This window comes from Apaloderma vittatum, unplaced genomic scaffold (genome assembly GCF_000703405.1).
Source record: "Apaloderma vittatum isolate BGI_N311 unplaced genomic scaffold, ASM70340v1 scaffold423, whole genome shotgun sequence".
NCBI classification, from domain to species: Eukaryota; Metazoa; Chordata; class Aves; order Trogoniformes; family Trogonidae; genus Apaloderma; species Apaloderma vittatum.
Genome location: NW_009707281.1, coordinates 26,692 through 41,722, shown reverse-complemented (window position 1 = coordinate 41,722; position 15,031 = coordinate 26,692). Strand labels below are relative to the sequence as shown.

The 15,031-nt window shown below is 49.2% G+C and overlaps 1 protein-coding gene across 1 annotated transcript; it reads left to right on the top strand.

Annotated features, from left to right (window-relative positions):
• Window positions 1-3,523: 3,523 nt before the first annotated feature.
• Window positions 3,524-8,236, top strand: AQP2 (aquaporin 2 (collecting duct)). Its single transcript, XM_009866103.1, has 4 exons — window positions 3,524-3,893; window positions 6,193-6,357; window positions 7,148-7,228; window positions 7,986-8,236. The coding sequence occupies exons 1-4, from the start codon at window positions 3,528-3,530 to the stop codon at window positions 8,199-8,201; spliced, it is 828 nt and encodes a 275-aa protein (XP_009864405.1). The 5' UTR covers window positions 3,524-3,527; the 3' UTR covers window positions 8,202-8,236.
• The last annotated feature ends 6,795 nt before the right edge of the window (window positions 8,237-15,031 follow it).

The window sequence follows — 15,031 nt, the reverse complement described above, 5'->3', positions numbered from 1 at the left end:
ACGGCTACAAAGTCAGCTTGGAGGCAGGTGAGGGACCTGTCTTCAGTCCTTTCCCTGCCAGGAGAACCAACACGCACAGACCCACCCATCTGGGTCATGCCCGTGAGGGTCAGGATGTTCCGGGTGGAAAGGTCCCTGGAGCCAAACTAACGCCGCGGGTGCTGTGAAAAGCCAGCTGAGGTGCTTCTGCCCATGATGATCTCAGTGCAAAACTGTCCGTACCCTCATCCCCATCTGCTTGGTGTCCCCGAGTGACCTGGCAGCCCATCACTGCCGTCCCCTGAGCTCTGCTGGGGCCAAATGCGTCAGCACATCCAGGCAGAGGAAAACCTCGACTGGGAAGCAAGAAGATCAGTTGCAATACTAGAATTCAAATTTTTTCCATCTTATCCTTTGGCTTCTTCCCCTACAGAACTCTTAGACTTAGTACTTTTAGTTTTATACCCCCTATCTTGGAAAGAAAACACGTATTTCAGTGAATCCAGAATAGCCAGGCTTGGATATAATTTTCTCCCATGACTTAGTCCTGTTCTGGATTCCCCAGCATCTGATAAAAACACAATTTGCGAAGTGCGGGTCGTCTGTTCAGCTGTCGGAGAGGAGGGAGAATTGTCTTCAGACGCTCTCTACTCATAGAAAAGAGCAAAAAACGGAGCTGCCAGTGAGGTCGGGGCAGCACGTGCATCTCCTGTGACAGATCAGATCCAAGCAGGAAAACTCACTGTTGTTTATGCAATAAATCTTTTATTCTCTGTGGCTCAGAGGTATTTTAGATGGAATGGAGATACCTTAAAGATGTTTATACTTTCCTGAAAGCCAGGGAAGCAAAGATATCTGAGCCATCTAAGTCACTCGAGAAGCAAGTTATTGTGCAAGTGCAGTTCCCTCGCTTGCAAAATGTTCTCAAAAAAAAATGCGTTACCAGCCGTTTTCTGCCATCGGGAGGAAGCCCCGCGTGTCAGCCCTCGCAGACACCAACACGCTCTTTAACAAGAATTTGCATGTGATCCCAGGGGAGGGCTGAGCACACCGTCACACTCCAAGGGCTGTGGATTCAAAGGTGAAATAACATGCTTTCCCAGCTCAATTGGCTTCGCTGCGGGGCTACAGTGGTCTCTGCTGTTCCCTCATGCTTGGTGCGAGGTGTAAAGCCATGTTCTCATCATAGAATCATAGACTGGCCTAGGCTGGAAGGGACCTTAGAGATCATTTTAATCCAGCCTCCCTGTGGCCAGGGACGCCAGCTCTCGACTAGATCAGGCAACACATGGGGACCGAACAGGACTCGAACCCACAACCTTGGTATTGTTAGCGCCGTGCTCAACCGACTGAGCTAACCAGCCCCCGCTGGCTGCTTCAGGAGCCCATCCTAGACACAAGAAGACCTTCAGCAACCCAGCAGCAAGCTCTTCAGCTTGGTACAGAGCAAGAAGCCCCCGTCTGCAGCACGAACACCTCGGAGCGCAGGGTCAACCAAGAGCTGCCGCAGACTTTCGCGTCACCAGATAAAAGCCAGGACCGTGAGGCTGCGTGAGACTTTCAAGTTGCTCGGAGCTAATCTGGCTTACTCCTCTTTCCTTTTAATTGGTCGTCGTTAAGCGCCGATACACCACAACTCGCTCGCCATGAAAAGCTGTTAATCAAACAGGGTATCAGCTCTAGTTAATTGCCCCTATTAGCTCTCCGTCGTTCCCTGTGCTAATAAGAGCCGGCATTTGTAACCGGCCCCTGGCATAATAGTTCTTGAGCAATGTGAGACTCACAGGTCTGCACCAGGCAGACAGCCCGAGAGCCCACAGACTGGACGGGCCCATGGTTCTGCGGCTCATCAACACCCCAAATATATTCAGCTTTGCAACGTGTTTTATGAGGTTGGCCTCGTTGCTGGAAAACTGGACGCTAGAGTGAAGCCGTGATGGGAAAAAAATCCCTGGGGAAGCTCAAGAGAAGGATTTTCAGAGGGAAAGGTTCCCTAGGACGGCAATCCCACCTCCTGCAGGCTCTCCCATGGACTGGACTTACCCTCTTCACAATCTCTCCTTTGTTAAGAGCAATATCCCCCCTAAGCATTTTTTTTAAAAAGAGGACAAGAATAGAAGTAGAATAGTTCAGTCGGAAGGGACTTACAACGGTCGTCTAGCCCAGCCAACAGTATTGTTACCCACCTCCTGTAGAGGAAAGAATGGGCCTTCACATATCCTTATGGGTCCCTTCCAACTTGAGATATCCTGTGGTCCTAGGGTACAGTTGGGGCATTACGGAACATTTTGTGTTGGCCTTTCACATCAGCTCGGTGGCTCTTGCACAGTTCCTCTGGAGGGGAAAAACATTTGGTTTCTCGTACAGCGGCAGCCTTTGTCAGAGCCCAAAGTGGACTCAGTTTCGGTGCTCTGCATCCCTCCGGAATAAAAGGGTCCTTTCAACTCCAGCTCTACCCTGGGGAAGTGCTCCTCCCAGCTCCCCGTGCCTTAAAATAACTACAGAGGCTGTTAGCGAGGGGGTAAAAAAGAAATTATCTTTGCCATCTTTCCAGCAAACCCACCAACCCCGACGACACCGGGAGCAAAAGGGTTTTCAGACATCACCCAGGAATGGGCCAACATAGAATCATAGACCGGTTTCAGTTGGAAGAGACCTTCAAGATCATCAAGTCCAACCTTTGTCATGCCCTGAGCAATGGAAAAAAAAAGGAAAATAGACTTGTTGGGCAATTAGTGGATGATTTGTTGTGAAGAACCATGCTTCAGAGAGGAAAATATCATTCCTCTTTTGGGGATTTACACCAAGAAATAAAATGACATTTCTGAAGAGCTGAGTTGGCCATAATCCCCATAACTAGAGCACAGCTGCAGTACTCCAGCTGTGCGGGTCATTTTTTCACACTAGAATTTCTTTGTTGACAGTCGTTTCTTGGGGCTAGTTCCCATTTTTCTGGGTAGGAAATCTGTGCCCAGGCTGTAAAATTCTGGTGCCCTGAGGAAACGAGTTCTAGTAAGTCACTTGGAGCTCTGTGCATCCAGTTTTGCCTGGTTATTTAATCACAGTCCACATCCTGCTTTTCAGCACAGCCTGACCTCAGCTCCATCTCCCGCTCTGCAGATCCCCTCTTGCTTTCTCTCCCTTCTCCACAGGGGTCATAGAGCTTGGAGAAGAGAGGAGCAACAAGCACGCCTAGGGATAGGTCCCCTAGTAAGAAAGCTCAGGGGAAAGGGAACAGTTTCACGGCATTGCTTGAGCCTGATTTACAACCTTCCAAGGGTGGTGAACGCTGCATTCCCCAGTTTTAATGGGGAGGGTGGAGTCTGATGTTCCCTCAGCTGGAACAAAAACTGAAAAAAAAAAAAAAGCATCAGGTTTCCTAGGACCACAATCCCATCTCCTTCAGCCGGGTCATCCTTCGTCCCCCCGCATCCATATATATACGTTGTCCCTCTGCCATCCTCTCTGGACACAGCAGCTGCCGTAGCAATTGCCTGAAGACACCACGGGCCGGGGCAGTCCTCGCAGCCTCCAGCGATCGCCGCTCCATGATGTGGGAACTGCGATCCATAGCCTTTACCCGGGCTGTCTTTGCAGAATTTCTGGCGACTTTGGTCTTCATCCTCTTTGGTCTGGGATCTGCTCTGAACTGGCCCTCGGCTTCGCCCCCAAGTATCCTTCAAATCGCGTTGGCTTTCGGCTTGGCCATTGGCACGCTGGTCCAAGCCCTGGGACACGTCAGCGGAGCCCACATCAACCCGGCGGTGACGGTGGCTTGCCTCATCGGCTCCCAAGTCTCCTTCCTCCGCGCGGTCTTCTATGTGGTGGCCCAGCTCCTGGGGGCTGTGGTGGGGGCTGCCATCTTACATGAGATCACCCCAGCAGACTCCCGGGAAGGCTTGGCCGTCAACAAGGTAAGACCTCAGCTCATGGACAGGGCTTGGAATGGAGCAGGAAAGATTGGGCAGGGCTTTGGGGAAGGCTGAGTGATGCAAAGAAGGGCCAGAAAAGACCATTTTTATTTAATGTTGGGTAGGAAGCCACTCTCAGCTGCAGCCCTGGGTCCTTCCAGAAGCAGGGATGAAGGAAGGACTCCAGGCTGCCTCCTCTGCTTTCTTAGGACTAAAACCAGAGGTATGATCCAGATGGCCACATAGACACCTGCCCTAGGAGACAAAGCCACCATCATCTCAGTTTTATCTAGGGCTGCATTGTGGAGGGGCTGGATGGGAAGGATGAGACCAAAACTATCACCTCTCCATCCCCTTGCCCCAAGCTCATCCTACGTTTCCAGTCTTGGTGTGGACACAGGCAGCCTTGTCTCCCTTTGCCACTGTTCCCAGCCACTGTGCCGGATTCCAAGCAATGGGGATATTGCACCAGTGATGAGGTGGGTTGCGTCTAAATCCCAGCTTTTCATTAGAGAAGCTCATTAATTTGCTTCCCACTGTGAAGGGATGGCCACCCCAGATCTGGCTGGTTCATCCCGCAGTCCAGCACACATGGGTGTCCTGGCAGTGCCACCGTGTCGTTCCACCAGCTCTTGTGAGGAGCAGCTGAAGGAACTGGGGTTGTTCAGCCTGTAGGAGGCTGAAGGGAGACCTCCTCGCTCTCTACAATCACCTGAAAAGAGGTTGTAGTGAGGTGGGTGTTGGTCTCTTCTCTCAAGTTACTAATGACAGGACAAGAGGAAATGGGCTCAAGTTGACCTAGGGGAGGTTTAGATTAGATATTAGGAAAAAATTCTTTACTGAAAGAGTGGTGAAGCACTGGAACAGGCTGCTCAGGGCAGTGGTGGAGTCCTCATTCCTTGAGGTGGTCAAAAAACATGTAGACATGGCTCTTCAGGACATGGTTCTGTGATCACGATAGCTGAGAGTTGGACTTGATCCTAGCGGTCTTTTCCAACCTTAATGGTTCTATTATTCCATGATTCTATGAAAAAGAAAACCGGAGAATCTTAGGAAGCCGTGAAGGGACTCCTCAAAGGTATCCCGGCCCTCCGACATCCCCAACTGACGCACGCAACAAAAAGTCAAGGGGTTTGCTATCGCGTCTCCCTGCCCCACCACTCCTCCAAAGACAGGTGCAGGCAGCTATACCCCCTGCAGAGACACGCGTGCCAGGACCAACATCACCCCTGACCACGTCGAGCGAGGAGGTGGGCACCGTGGTTTGGGAAATGACACACAGAAATCCCTTTTCTTGCAACAGGGAGGCACTGCCAGGACCTGGCTTCGCTGCCGAGGAGATTAAGAGGGTTATGAAAAAGGGATTGCGCCTTAATCTGAACAAGACTGATAATAGCTGAGGCTTAATAAACACAACAAAGCAAGTAGGTGTTTTAAGAAAGACTTTAAAAATGCCCAGGTCTGTTGTTTTACAGCTTAAACTACTTAGAGGAGGGACTAGGGATTTTGATATTATTCTTCTCCCCGTGGGCTGTTCGTCTTGTGGCTGCCTGCAAGAATTACTCTAAAAAAAAAAGGTAAAAAAACCCCAACAGAGTATTAGAGAGGAGAGAGAGCAAGATCTGACTCTGGATCTCAGCCAGGAGGACAATTTCTGCCTTTGCAGCATTACCAAGCAAAGCGCTCTCGGGGTCAGCACTCAGGAGGCTGCGCGATGCCCGGAGTGACACGGGGACAGAAAGGGCCGAGCTGTGCCAGGACATGCTGGGAAAGCGACAGCAAAGGGAGACAGTGGATGAGCAGCATTGCCAAGCTCCAGACCTGGGCAGAAAACTCACCAAGGAGTAATAGTGTCGGAAGGCAGAGATGGAGGAAAAGGGGTGCAACCAAGCACAGCTTCAGATCAAACCTGACAAATTCTTTCAGTCCAAAAAAAGTAGGGGAAGGGAATTCTTTTTTTTTAAATGCCAAAAACGTTGCTTGTTGACATTTTCAAAATGCAACTTGTAGATTTTACCAACAGGCTTTTTGCATTTTGAGAAAAGGAAAAAAAAAATCCTAAGGGAAAAGAAGAGTGGAAAAAAGGAATGCCAATAAAATATTTCCCAGGTCAACCAGGTATTACCCATTGACCCACTTTTCCTTCTACCTGGGAAGTTTTTCCTCCTTCTCATATCGGTGCCAAAAAACTCACTTATTTCCTACGTCTGTTTGGTTCCTCCTAGCTGGGTTTCTCCTCCGCATTTCCAACCCAGCCACCAAACCTCCCTCTCCCTGAGACACATTCTTCCTCCCCTTCCAGCTGCACAACGAGACAACGACGGGGCAGGCGGTCACCGTTGAGCTCTTCCTCACCTTCCAGCTGGTCCTCTGCATCTTTGCTTCCACCGATGAACGCCGGGAGGACAACTTGGGCTCTCCTGCTCTCTCCATCGGCCTTTCTGTTGCTGTGGGACATCTCCTTGGGGTGGGTAGAACGGGCTAAAACCCGGCACTTTTTAGGTTATCTTTCTGTTTATGCTCAAAGCCTGCTTGGCTGCATGCTCTGGGGTGGATGGTGGGTTTGTAGCTCTTGGTGCCCATGGTTTTCCAGTGGATAGAGGAGAAAAATCCCACCAAAGCCCTAAAAGAGACATAGCCTGAGCTTGGCTTTTATTGGGCATGAAAAAACTGAACCTGACGGGTTCTGCTGCTCTTTGAGTCTTATGCGGAGCTCCAGGGTTCAAGGGGGGTCTTCTATCCTTGAGAGAATGTGTCAGCAACTGAGGCACCAAGGTGATGATAAGACTGGGAAGGATTTGGGTTGGACATCCAGGGAAATCCTGCCTGGATGATAGGCCAAAGCAGCCCCCACCACTCCCAGCATTCATTAAACCGGCTCCAAAAAGCCCACGTGTCAACGGCGCTATTTTTCTCCTGTCCTCAGCGGCAAGGAGTAGTGATTTTCTCCAGGACTAGGCATGGCAGGAGCTTGTCCCCACAGTCCTTGTCATGCTGCAGGGCATGTCCCCCAGCTGGCAGCACAATTGCACCACGCTCAGGACACGTGTGCTCGCGCAGAAGGTGTGCAAATGCAGACAGCTCATCCGTGTTGAGAGAGGTGGTGGAAGCTGCTGGCATCCCTTTTCCTGGAATGGGCGTGCTGGAGGGGGAAACCTCAGCTCAGGGAATGAATCATGCTAAAAATGCACACCAGGATTTTTTTAAAACGTGCTAAAGTGCTTCATGCTAACAATCAGCACGGTGTCTCTCCGCAGATCCGTTACACCGGCTGCTCCATGAATCCAGCCAGATCATTCGCTCCTGCTGTGATAGTCGGAGACTTCAGTGACCACTGGGTAAGAAATCAGGTCTATGTGTTGCTTTGGTGGGATGAGTCCCTCAAATTACCAATATTCCTCGAAACCCACAGAGTTGGCCAGATTCCTGGCATTTCCATGCCAGCTTCCAGCTGGAGGAGAGATGTAGAGATTAGCAAAAGGAGGTGGGGCTGCTGGATGCTTAATTGGCTTCTCTAACAGGGTGCATTGCAACAGGAAGAGAGTGTGTAGTTTGTTGACCATGACTTAGCAAAACAAGCAAAAACAATGGTGAGTGGAGCTCTCCCTGCTGGTCCTGGAGATCTTTCCTGGTTCCAGTTGGATCTAGGCACACGTTTTCCACCAGCTCCTTTGGGAACACTCCCAGGCATTTCCATCTGCAGAGAGCATGTTTGGAACCACAGCTGTGTTGTGGTTCAGGTTGATGTGCTCAGAGGTGTCCAGCCCAAGCTGGTAGCCTCCTTCTCCTAACAAGGTGTAAATAAGTAGGAAGATGCTTCTCCAGAGAAACCCATGCTCAAGATGGGCATATCATTAAGGAAAATAAGACAGCTTTCCACAAAGGAGGAAAGACAGAAGAGGATGGTTAGATATATTCTGGCACAAGAGCAATGGATGGGAGTTCAGGTCAACAGTGATGGCCAAAGCAAAGCTGGCCTCAGCATTTTGCTCCCAAGGAACAAAAGCTCCCTGCAACACTCTTCGAACATCTGATTCTCTCCATCCTCCAAACTCAGGCTGGTTTTTGCTCACCCAATTCTTCTCTTTCCCCTAGGTCTTCTGGGTGGGCCCCCTGGTTGGGGCAGCAGCAGCCTCCATCATCTACAACTACATCCTCTTCCCGCAAGCCAAAACCTTCTCGGAGAGACTGGCCATCTTCAAAGGCTTCGAGCCGGAGGAGGACTGGGCAGAGCGTGAGGCCCGGCGGCGGCAGTCGGTGGAGCTTCACTCCCCACAGACCCTGCCAAGAGGGATGTCTGAGAAGGTGTAGCCAAACCTCCCCGAGGGCCAAGAGAGGAGCTGGGGAAAAATTCTGGCATCTGTTTTAGGGATGATGCTCATTCAGATGAGCATTTCACCTCTTCCCTCTCTCCTTTCATTTTTGCTGGGTGACTAAAGCTGACACATCTCCTGGGGAGATGCACAGTGATGGTCCAACCCACCTTCTGTCACTCAGCTCTCCCCATGGCCGATGATTTTCTGGTGCTGGAGGAAAACACCATTAAATCAAACCCACCAGTGCAGCAACAGGAACAAGGACACTGAGATCCTACTCTCGGCCAGCTCCTTTCATGTTCCCGCTTGCAGGAGGTAGTTCTTGACGGAATTTGTTGCCCTTCACGAAGAACTCCGAGGCGCTGCGGAGAGTTGTTATTACAGCCATTTGCTGGGTGTGGAGGTTGCCACCCAATGCCTCATTGCTGCTGAACTCCACTCATCCGTCCACCGTTGCTGCTCACTGCCCGGCTCATTGCACACACGCAGACTCACTCTGTGCCGCGAGGATCTCACAAACTGTTGCGAGGAACCAAATTGCCATTTACCACTCACCACGGAGCTTTTCCTGAGAAGACAGGAGTGGAAGAGTGTCCTTGAGTCCCTGCTGACCCCATTGGGGAGCTCTTGGAACTGCTCCCTCCTGTGACAAGGACAAACCTCCTAATTTTCCATTCAAATTCATCCACAGCTTGTTTGTTCTTGGACTAGTGCTGGTCTTTAACCTCGGTGTTTCATCTCTCTCCCTGGTTTTTGCTTTCTCTCCTCTGTTCCTGTTCCACTCTGATTCTCAGATGAATAACACAAAGCATTTAAGATGTGATCTTCTCCATCACTTGCTTCCTACAACCTTTTTTCAAGGCTGCATCCCACCAAAGCCTCATAACCATCCCGCCTCTTTCTTCTGCTGCATCAGGACCTGGTTATGATCCTGAGCACGGTCAAAGGATTTGAGTTAGTCTTTGGAATATAACTTTGCTCTTTCAGCCATTAATATAATCCTGTTTCTACTATTTAGCCTAAAAGTCACCCATTTCCAGAGTCACATCCTAATGCATCTTTCTGTCGGTGATGCGTGCCCTGCATTGCACCACCACAAAACGTCATCACCACATTTTTCTGCAAAGGCTGTTAAAGCAAATATTAAATTAGATTCCAAATCATAAGGAACATCACTGATCATTGACGTGAACCACCAGCAAATGATGCTCTTCTCCTCCTCTTTGTCCCCTGTGCTCTACTTGTACCTTCTACTGAATTCATAATTCTCTCTACTCCTCGCTGTGCTCTTCCTCAACTCAACTGCTGGAGAGAAAAGGAACGAAGAAAGCTTTGATTAGACCTAGATTGGGTGTTATCGTGGTCTTCATTTCACCATCCCGAGTCAGAGTGAGAGCACGGGAGCTCTCGTGTCACCTCCCCTAGCTGCCACAAGCTGTCCCCAAAGCCACACTGCAAGTCTAGGGGGAAAACGCTGTCACAGATAAAGAATTTTGTTTGTTGGAGCCAAGGATCCATTTTGCTCTATTAGTTAATTAACTCAAATATCCCCAGAAAGCTGCTGTCAGAGCACAGCAGGTTTAGTTCTGCTTTAACTTGTTCTCTGCCACAGCAAAAATATTGATTCTTCTCCTCTGCTCTGCTCCTTCAATGACAAATACTTTTTCGGAAAAGGCTCGTCCAAAAAAAAATAAATAAAAATCTGTCCCTTCTCAGCAACGGGAATTAAAATCATGTTTGAAATCAGAGTGTAAAACTATTTTTGATTGCCAAACACTCAGTTTTAAAAGTAGCCTGTATTTTTGTTACTTTTCAAAGGAAAGCAAACCCATGTATGTCAGGAAAACTTACCCAGAAGTTATCCTGTCAATGATCTGCTGTATAAAATGTCACACAGCTGATTTTTTTTTCTTTTTTTTTTTTTGGCAATGTTCAAGCTAATTACGTGCCTCTTCACCTTTGGATCTAAGTAGTTAATTTATTATTTACCTTGACAATGTTTTAAACCCACATAAACTGCACAGGGCCCCAAAATGAGTTTTAATGTCAAATAATTACTGTATTCTTTCAAATAAAGTGCTCTAAATTCACTTCTATCCACTGAATTACTACATGTGAATCAAATAATGACACCTTTATGGTCATATAATATATATATAGCCATATAAAGTAAATCCCTGCTCCGGCTTCAAGTGCAACTGTCTTGTGCCAACAGCTTGTTGGGCAAAAGAGACATTAAAATAACAACTCCCATCTTCAACGCAGGGACCCACAAAACAACAACCATCCTGGCTTCAGCATCCCGTGGACGCTCTGGTTTCTGACCTGGCTGGATTTTGCTCTTGGCACGCCAGCGTGAACGCAAAGCAGTCTCACTAAACCAGATTTTCAGACAGCTAAAGCAGCCAAAAGTGCTCTCAGAATGTGAATTTACTTCCTCTGCAGAGGTGCGGCATCAACTTCAACAACGCTTCCAAAACTTGCACTGTCAGGAAACCGAGTCCTTCAAGATTTACCCCAGGACAACTCGAAACAGAAGGTAGCATCAAGCAACCCAGAGATCAGAATTGCCACAGAACAACCTAAAACCTCGTTAAATTGACAATACTTTTTGTGTCAGACCTCAACAGGAACGCTTTGAGCCAGGACTTGAAAGCATCCAGCCATGCCTGCCCATACACTCATGACCCCGCAATAAATATATCTTGCACCGTGCATTAACCTTCATTAACTTCATTGTGGGCCTGTGATAAATAGTACGACGAGAAAATAAGTCAAAATCAGGGTACAACGTGTCTCAGATCACATTGCCTCTTACCTCCATGAGTCCCAAGTTCCTTCACCTCCTGTTGTCCCACCTCTGAGTTCTGGAGGTCCTCAGCATGATCGGGTTCGGGTGGTCACTCTGTAAAGCACTCTGGGTTCCTCGGGGTGCTGTCAAAATTCAAGATATGCCCTGACTCCTTTCTTTGACTTCGCTGCTTGGTTGCCACGTTCAGCCCATCCTGTCGCTTTAAGGTACCAAGTAAATTCCAAAACGCTCCCTGTCCTCAGCAGAAATACAGGATTTCACAGAAATCTCTTTGGAACCACTGCGTTGTCGCCCAGGGCACGGTTCCCTAAGATGATCGTCCCAGCCAGCTCTGGGGACCAATTCATCCCACAGGGTCCCCAGGGGTCCAAACCTCCACATCCCGGACACTGGCTGGGTCTCAGGACCTGGAGGGCTGGAACGGATGCTGGGACCAGCATCCCGGGAAGCTCCACAGAACCACAAATCAAAGCACCGCGATGTTTCCCAAGATGCCGACCCTGCCCCAGGGGAGGAAGGACAGATGGGAAAGACAACAGAGATGCACAAAATGTTATTTTGAAAAGCACGACTGTAATTTCAAGTGAAGGAAATCTCCCTTTCCGCACACTGCTTGCCATCAGCCATTCACCAATGACATCAAGTGCACAGTGATGCCTTTTATGGGGGTCTTGTAGTTGGTAGCGAGATATTGCCTTGTTCCAGCATTGAAACTTCACGAAAAATGGTTGCAGCACTTACCTACTTATTTTTGACCTTGTGTAGAGGTGAAAACCTCCAGATCACTGCTTCGAAGAAAGCTGAGACGGTCTGTCCCAGGAGTGCAGACCTCAACCCAGCACCCGAATTGCTTCTCCATCGTGGGGCTGCAAAGAGAGAAAGCACAGAGCCTTACCTAGGAGACAATGGAAATAAAATCAACCTGCCTTGGATCGCACCAAACCCACTGGTATCTTGGAAAACACGGAGAAGCTCAAACCACTTCACTCCTGTGGAGCAAGAGAGGACAGGGAGGAAGAGAGCACAGCCCGGCTTCAAACCTCAGAGACTAGAGCTCAGTTTTCTGCTCTGAGTTTCTTGGCCTGACCTTGTACAAATCCTCCAGATCCGGATCTTCAAGGCCACGTGAGTGTTCAGGTCCCATCAGGCACCTGCCTTGCAATGACATGACCTACCCAAGATGCAGGCGCATCATTATTTTTATGGATCTGTTTATATATGTAGAAATATTTCCCAAGCATGTTTTCCTTGAGGAGGAGCTGGGAGGCTAAATCCATCCAGGAGAGCAAGAGGAGGAGGTAGGGCCAGATATGGTCCGGGAAAGGATCACAGACCTTCTCAGAAGGTTCCATGGAGGAAGCCAACCCCTCCCTGTGTCTTCAAGGCTTGCAGCGAGTCCCATTTCACAAGACTCTGCCAAAGTGTCTGGGTGCGAGACCAGAGGCTGTGCTCTCATTTTCAGCCTGATTTTCCAGGAACACCTGAAAAAATAATCATAAATTTCTCCAGAGACCACTCAGTGCAGGAATCTTTAGCTCCAGACCTCACACACCAAAGGATGCTACCACCACGAGTCTCTTGAAATCCTCATCAGCACATACTACCTACAATTTTAAGTTGAGAAACTTCTTGATCTCAGGGGCAGAATGGGGCAAAAAGCTGGTTTTTCAGATCACCAAGATAACCGACTGTCCACATATCGCCACCAATATTTTGCTTTGCAAAGTCTTGGGCTCTTGGAGCTGGGTGATTATGCAAGAATTTCAGCTTTTAGGAGTTTCCAGATTCCTCTCATGTTATTTACGGCACTTATAGGTGCTTTGCAGTCTGCTCATGCTTTCAGTTCCCCTCTGCCTCGATGCACATTTCCACAGCAAACGAATTTCAAGAGGAAAAACACCACTACCCCCAACTCTGTCCAAATCCGGAGGACACCGATAAATGGCTGCTGGCCCATAAGAATTCAAAGTATTTTTAGAGATGAGCAGAAATGCAGCCTCTTAACGTCGCTGGTGCAGGTGGCTTTGCTGGAAAGGGCTAGACCTGAAAATCAGGACACGAAGGTTTCAAGCCCGGCTTTCTCACTCTGTGATCTCATACAGGGCTTTTCCCTCACCAGCCCCTTGCTTTCCCTGATACACATTATTAGCCACATGCGCCGACGTAATGATTTTGATGCAAATTAATTATTAAGGATGCTGGCGCTTCCATTGCAGACCAGCCCCAAAGCATTTGTATCCACTTGTACGCCTTAGAGACCATCAAGCAATTTCTCAGCCAAGAGCAGAGAAATGCTGTCATTAAGCATTAAAGCCATTCGACATTTAAATAGCATCATCCCTGTTGGCAGGCAAACAGGCTGAAAGGTCACCGTGCCCGCCGAGACCAGCGCAGCAGCCACCAAGTGCTGGAGGAGCAGCTTCAGGACCTTTAGGACAAGGGGCAACGGGTGCAAGCTGGAGCACAGGAGGTTCTACAAAAATATTAGGAAAAATTTCTTTGTTGTGTGGGTGCCGGAGCCCTGGCCCAGGCTGCGGAGTCTCCTTCCTTGGAGACATTCAAACCCCACTGGGATGCGTTCCGGTAGGACCTGCCCTGGATGACCCTGCTCTGGCAGGGGGTTGGACTAGATGATCTCTAGAGGTCCCTTTCAATCCCCAGCATTCTGTGAGTCTGTGATTCTGTGATTCTGTGATTCTCTGACCAGCTTCTCAAGCCAAAGCGGTGGGACGGCAACAAGGGATGCGGAGACATCCTCAAAGCCCGGCTCAGCCTCCCAGTTTTTGCTCTCGTTACTAGGGGAAGCGAAAGCCTCGTTGCTCCAGGGCAGGAGAAGCTGGAAACACCACCAGCCTCAGGCCGGGAGAGTAATCCCTTGACTTCAAAGAGAGCACAAGGAGATGCTGGGTTAGATAAGACAAATCCTGGAAAGCCTGGGCTGAGACACCTGCGCAGAGATTCACGTTGGGCTAGAGAGCGGGGAGGCTTTGCACTAGTCCCACCGCTTTCCTTTGCACCACCGTAAGAAGCAGCCCCAGGAGCTGAGGAAGAAGGGAAAATTTGCTACTTCTTACTCTACTTTTCATTTTTGGTGGATAGTACTTTTTTCCCCCTATCAATGGCTTACTGCAAACTCCCAAAGCTATAAACCATCAAGAAACACCTTTTCTCTTAAAAAAAAAACCTAAATCAAACTGTCCTCTCGCCATCTAATCCCAACTAACCCCATATTCCGGCAGAAGTAGTTGCCTCCTGTTACTACTATTATTCCTGCTCATATTATTGAGCCAGTTCTAAGGTCCTCGGTTGAGATACAGAGCCAGGTGAGGGGAAAAGTTAAAAATAGGCTGGTCTGGGTCTCAGCAGCATTTATAATTTGAATTTGGCCACCTGCAATGCCATCTGCCAGGCTTTGAGGTCCAGCACTGGCCTGAGCTCATCAGAAATCTGGGCTGCCGCGGAAATGACAAATTAATAGCAGCCCCATGCGGGCTCCGAAAATGAAATCAGCAAACTGGGGATGACAGGGAATGGCACATGTATCCAGTTAATAACACACACGCCTCCACGGGTGAGGCAGAGTCTTGGGAGGGCTCCGGGCGAGGATGAGGCACCAGTTGCCTTCCTCCTACCTGGGCACCCTGCACCCCAACGCAGCGGTGGGCTCAGGTCCCAATCCCCCTCCAGCACATCGTCCCCAAGCTGTGTGGCCCCCGAGACCGAGTTGTAGATGTGTGTGATTTTTGATTGTGGTGTTTGCCAACACCAGTGAGGAGGAGGAGGAGGAGGGAGACAACTAAACCTGTCCTTACAAAAAGCCTCCTTGTCTTCTTTCCTCCAAAAGCCTAGGGGTGAAACAAGGCGTGCGTGACCCTACCACGTAGGTGTCCGTCTGTCAGCAGGTGCCTGTGCAATGCATTCTCAACGTCTTGCCCAATTCAATTAAATTTGAGACATCAAAGGCACTTTCAGTTCATACAAGCTCCTTGGAGGGCAACACGGCTGGGGAGAGG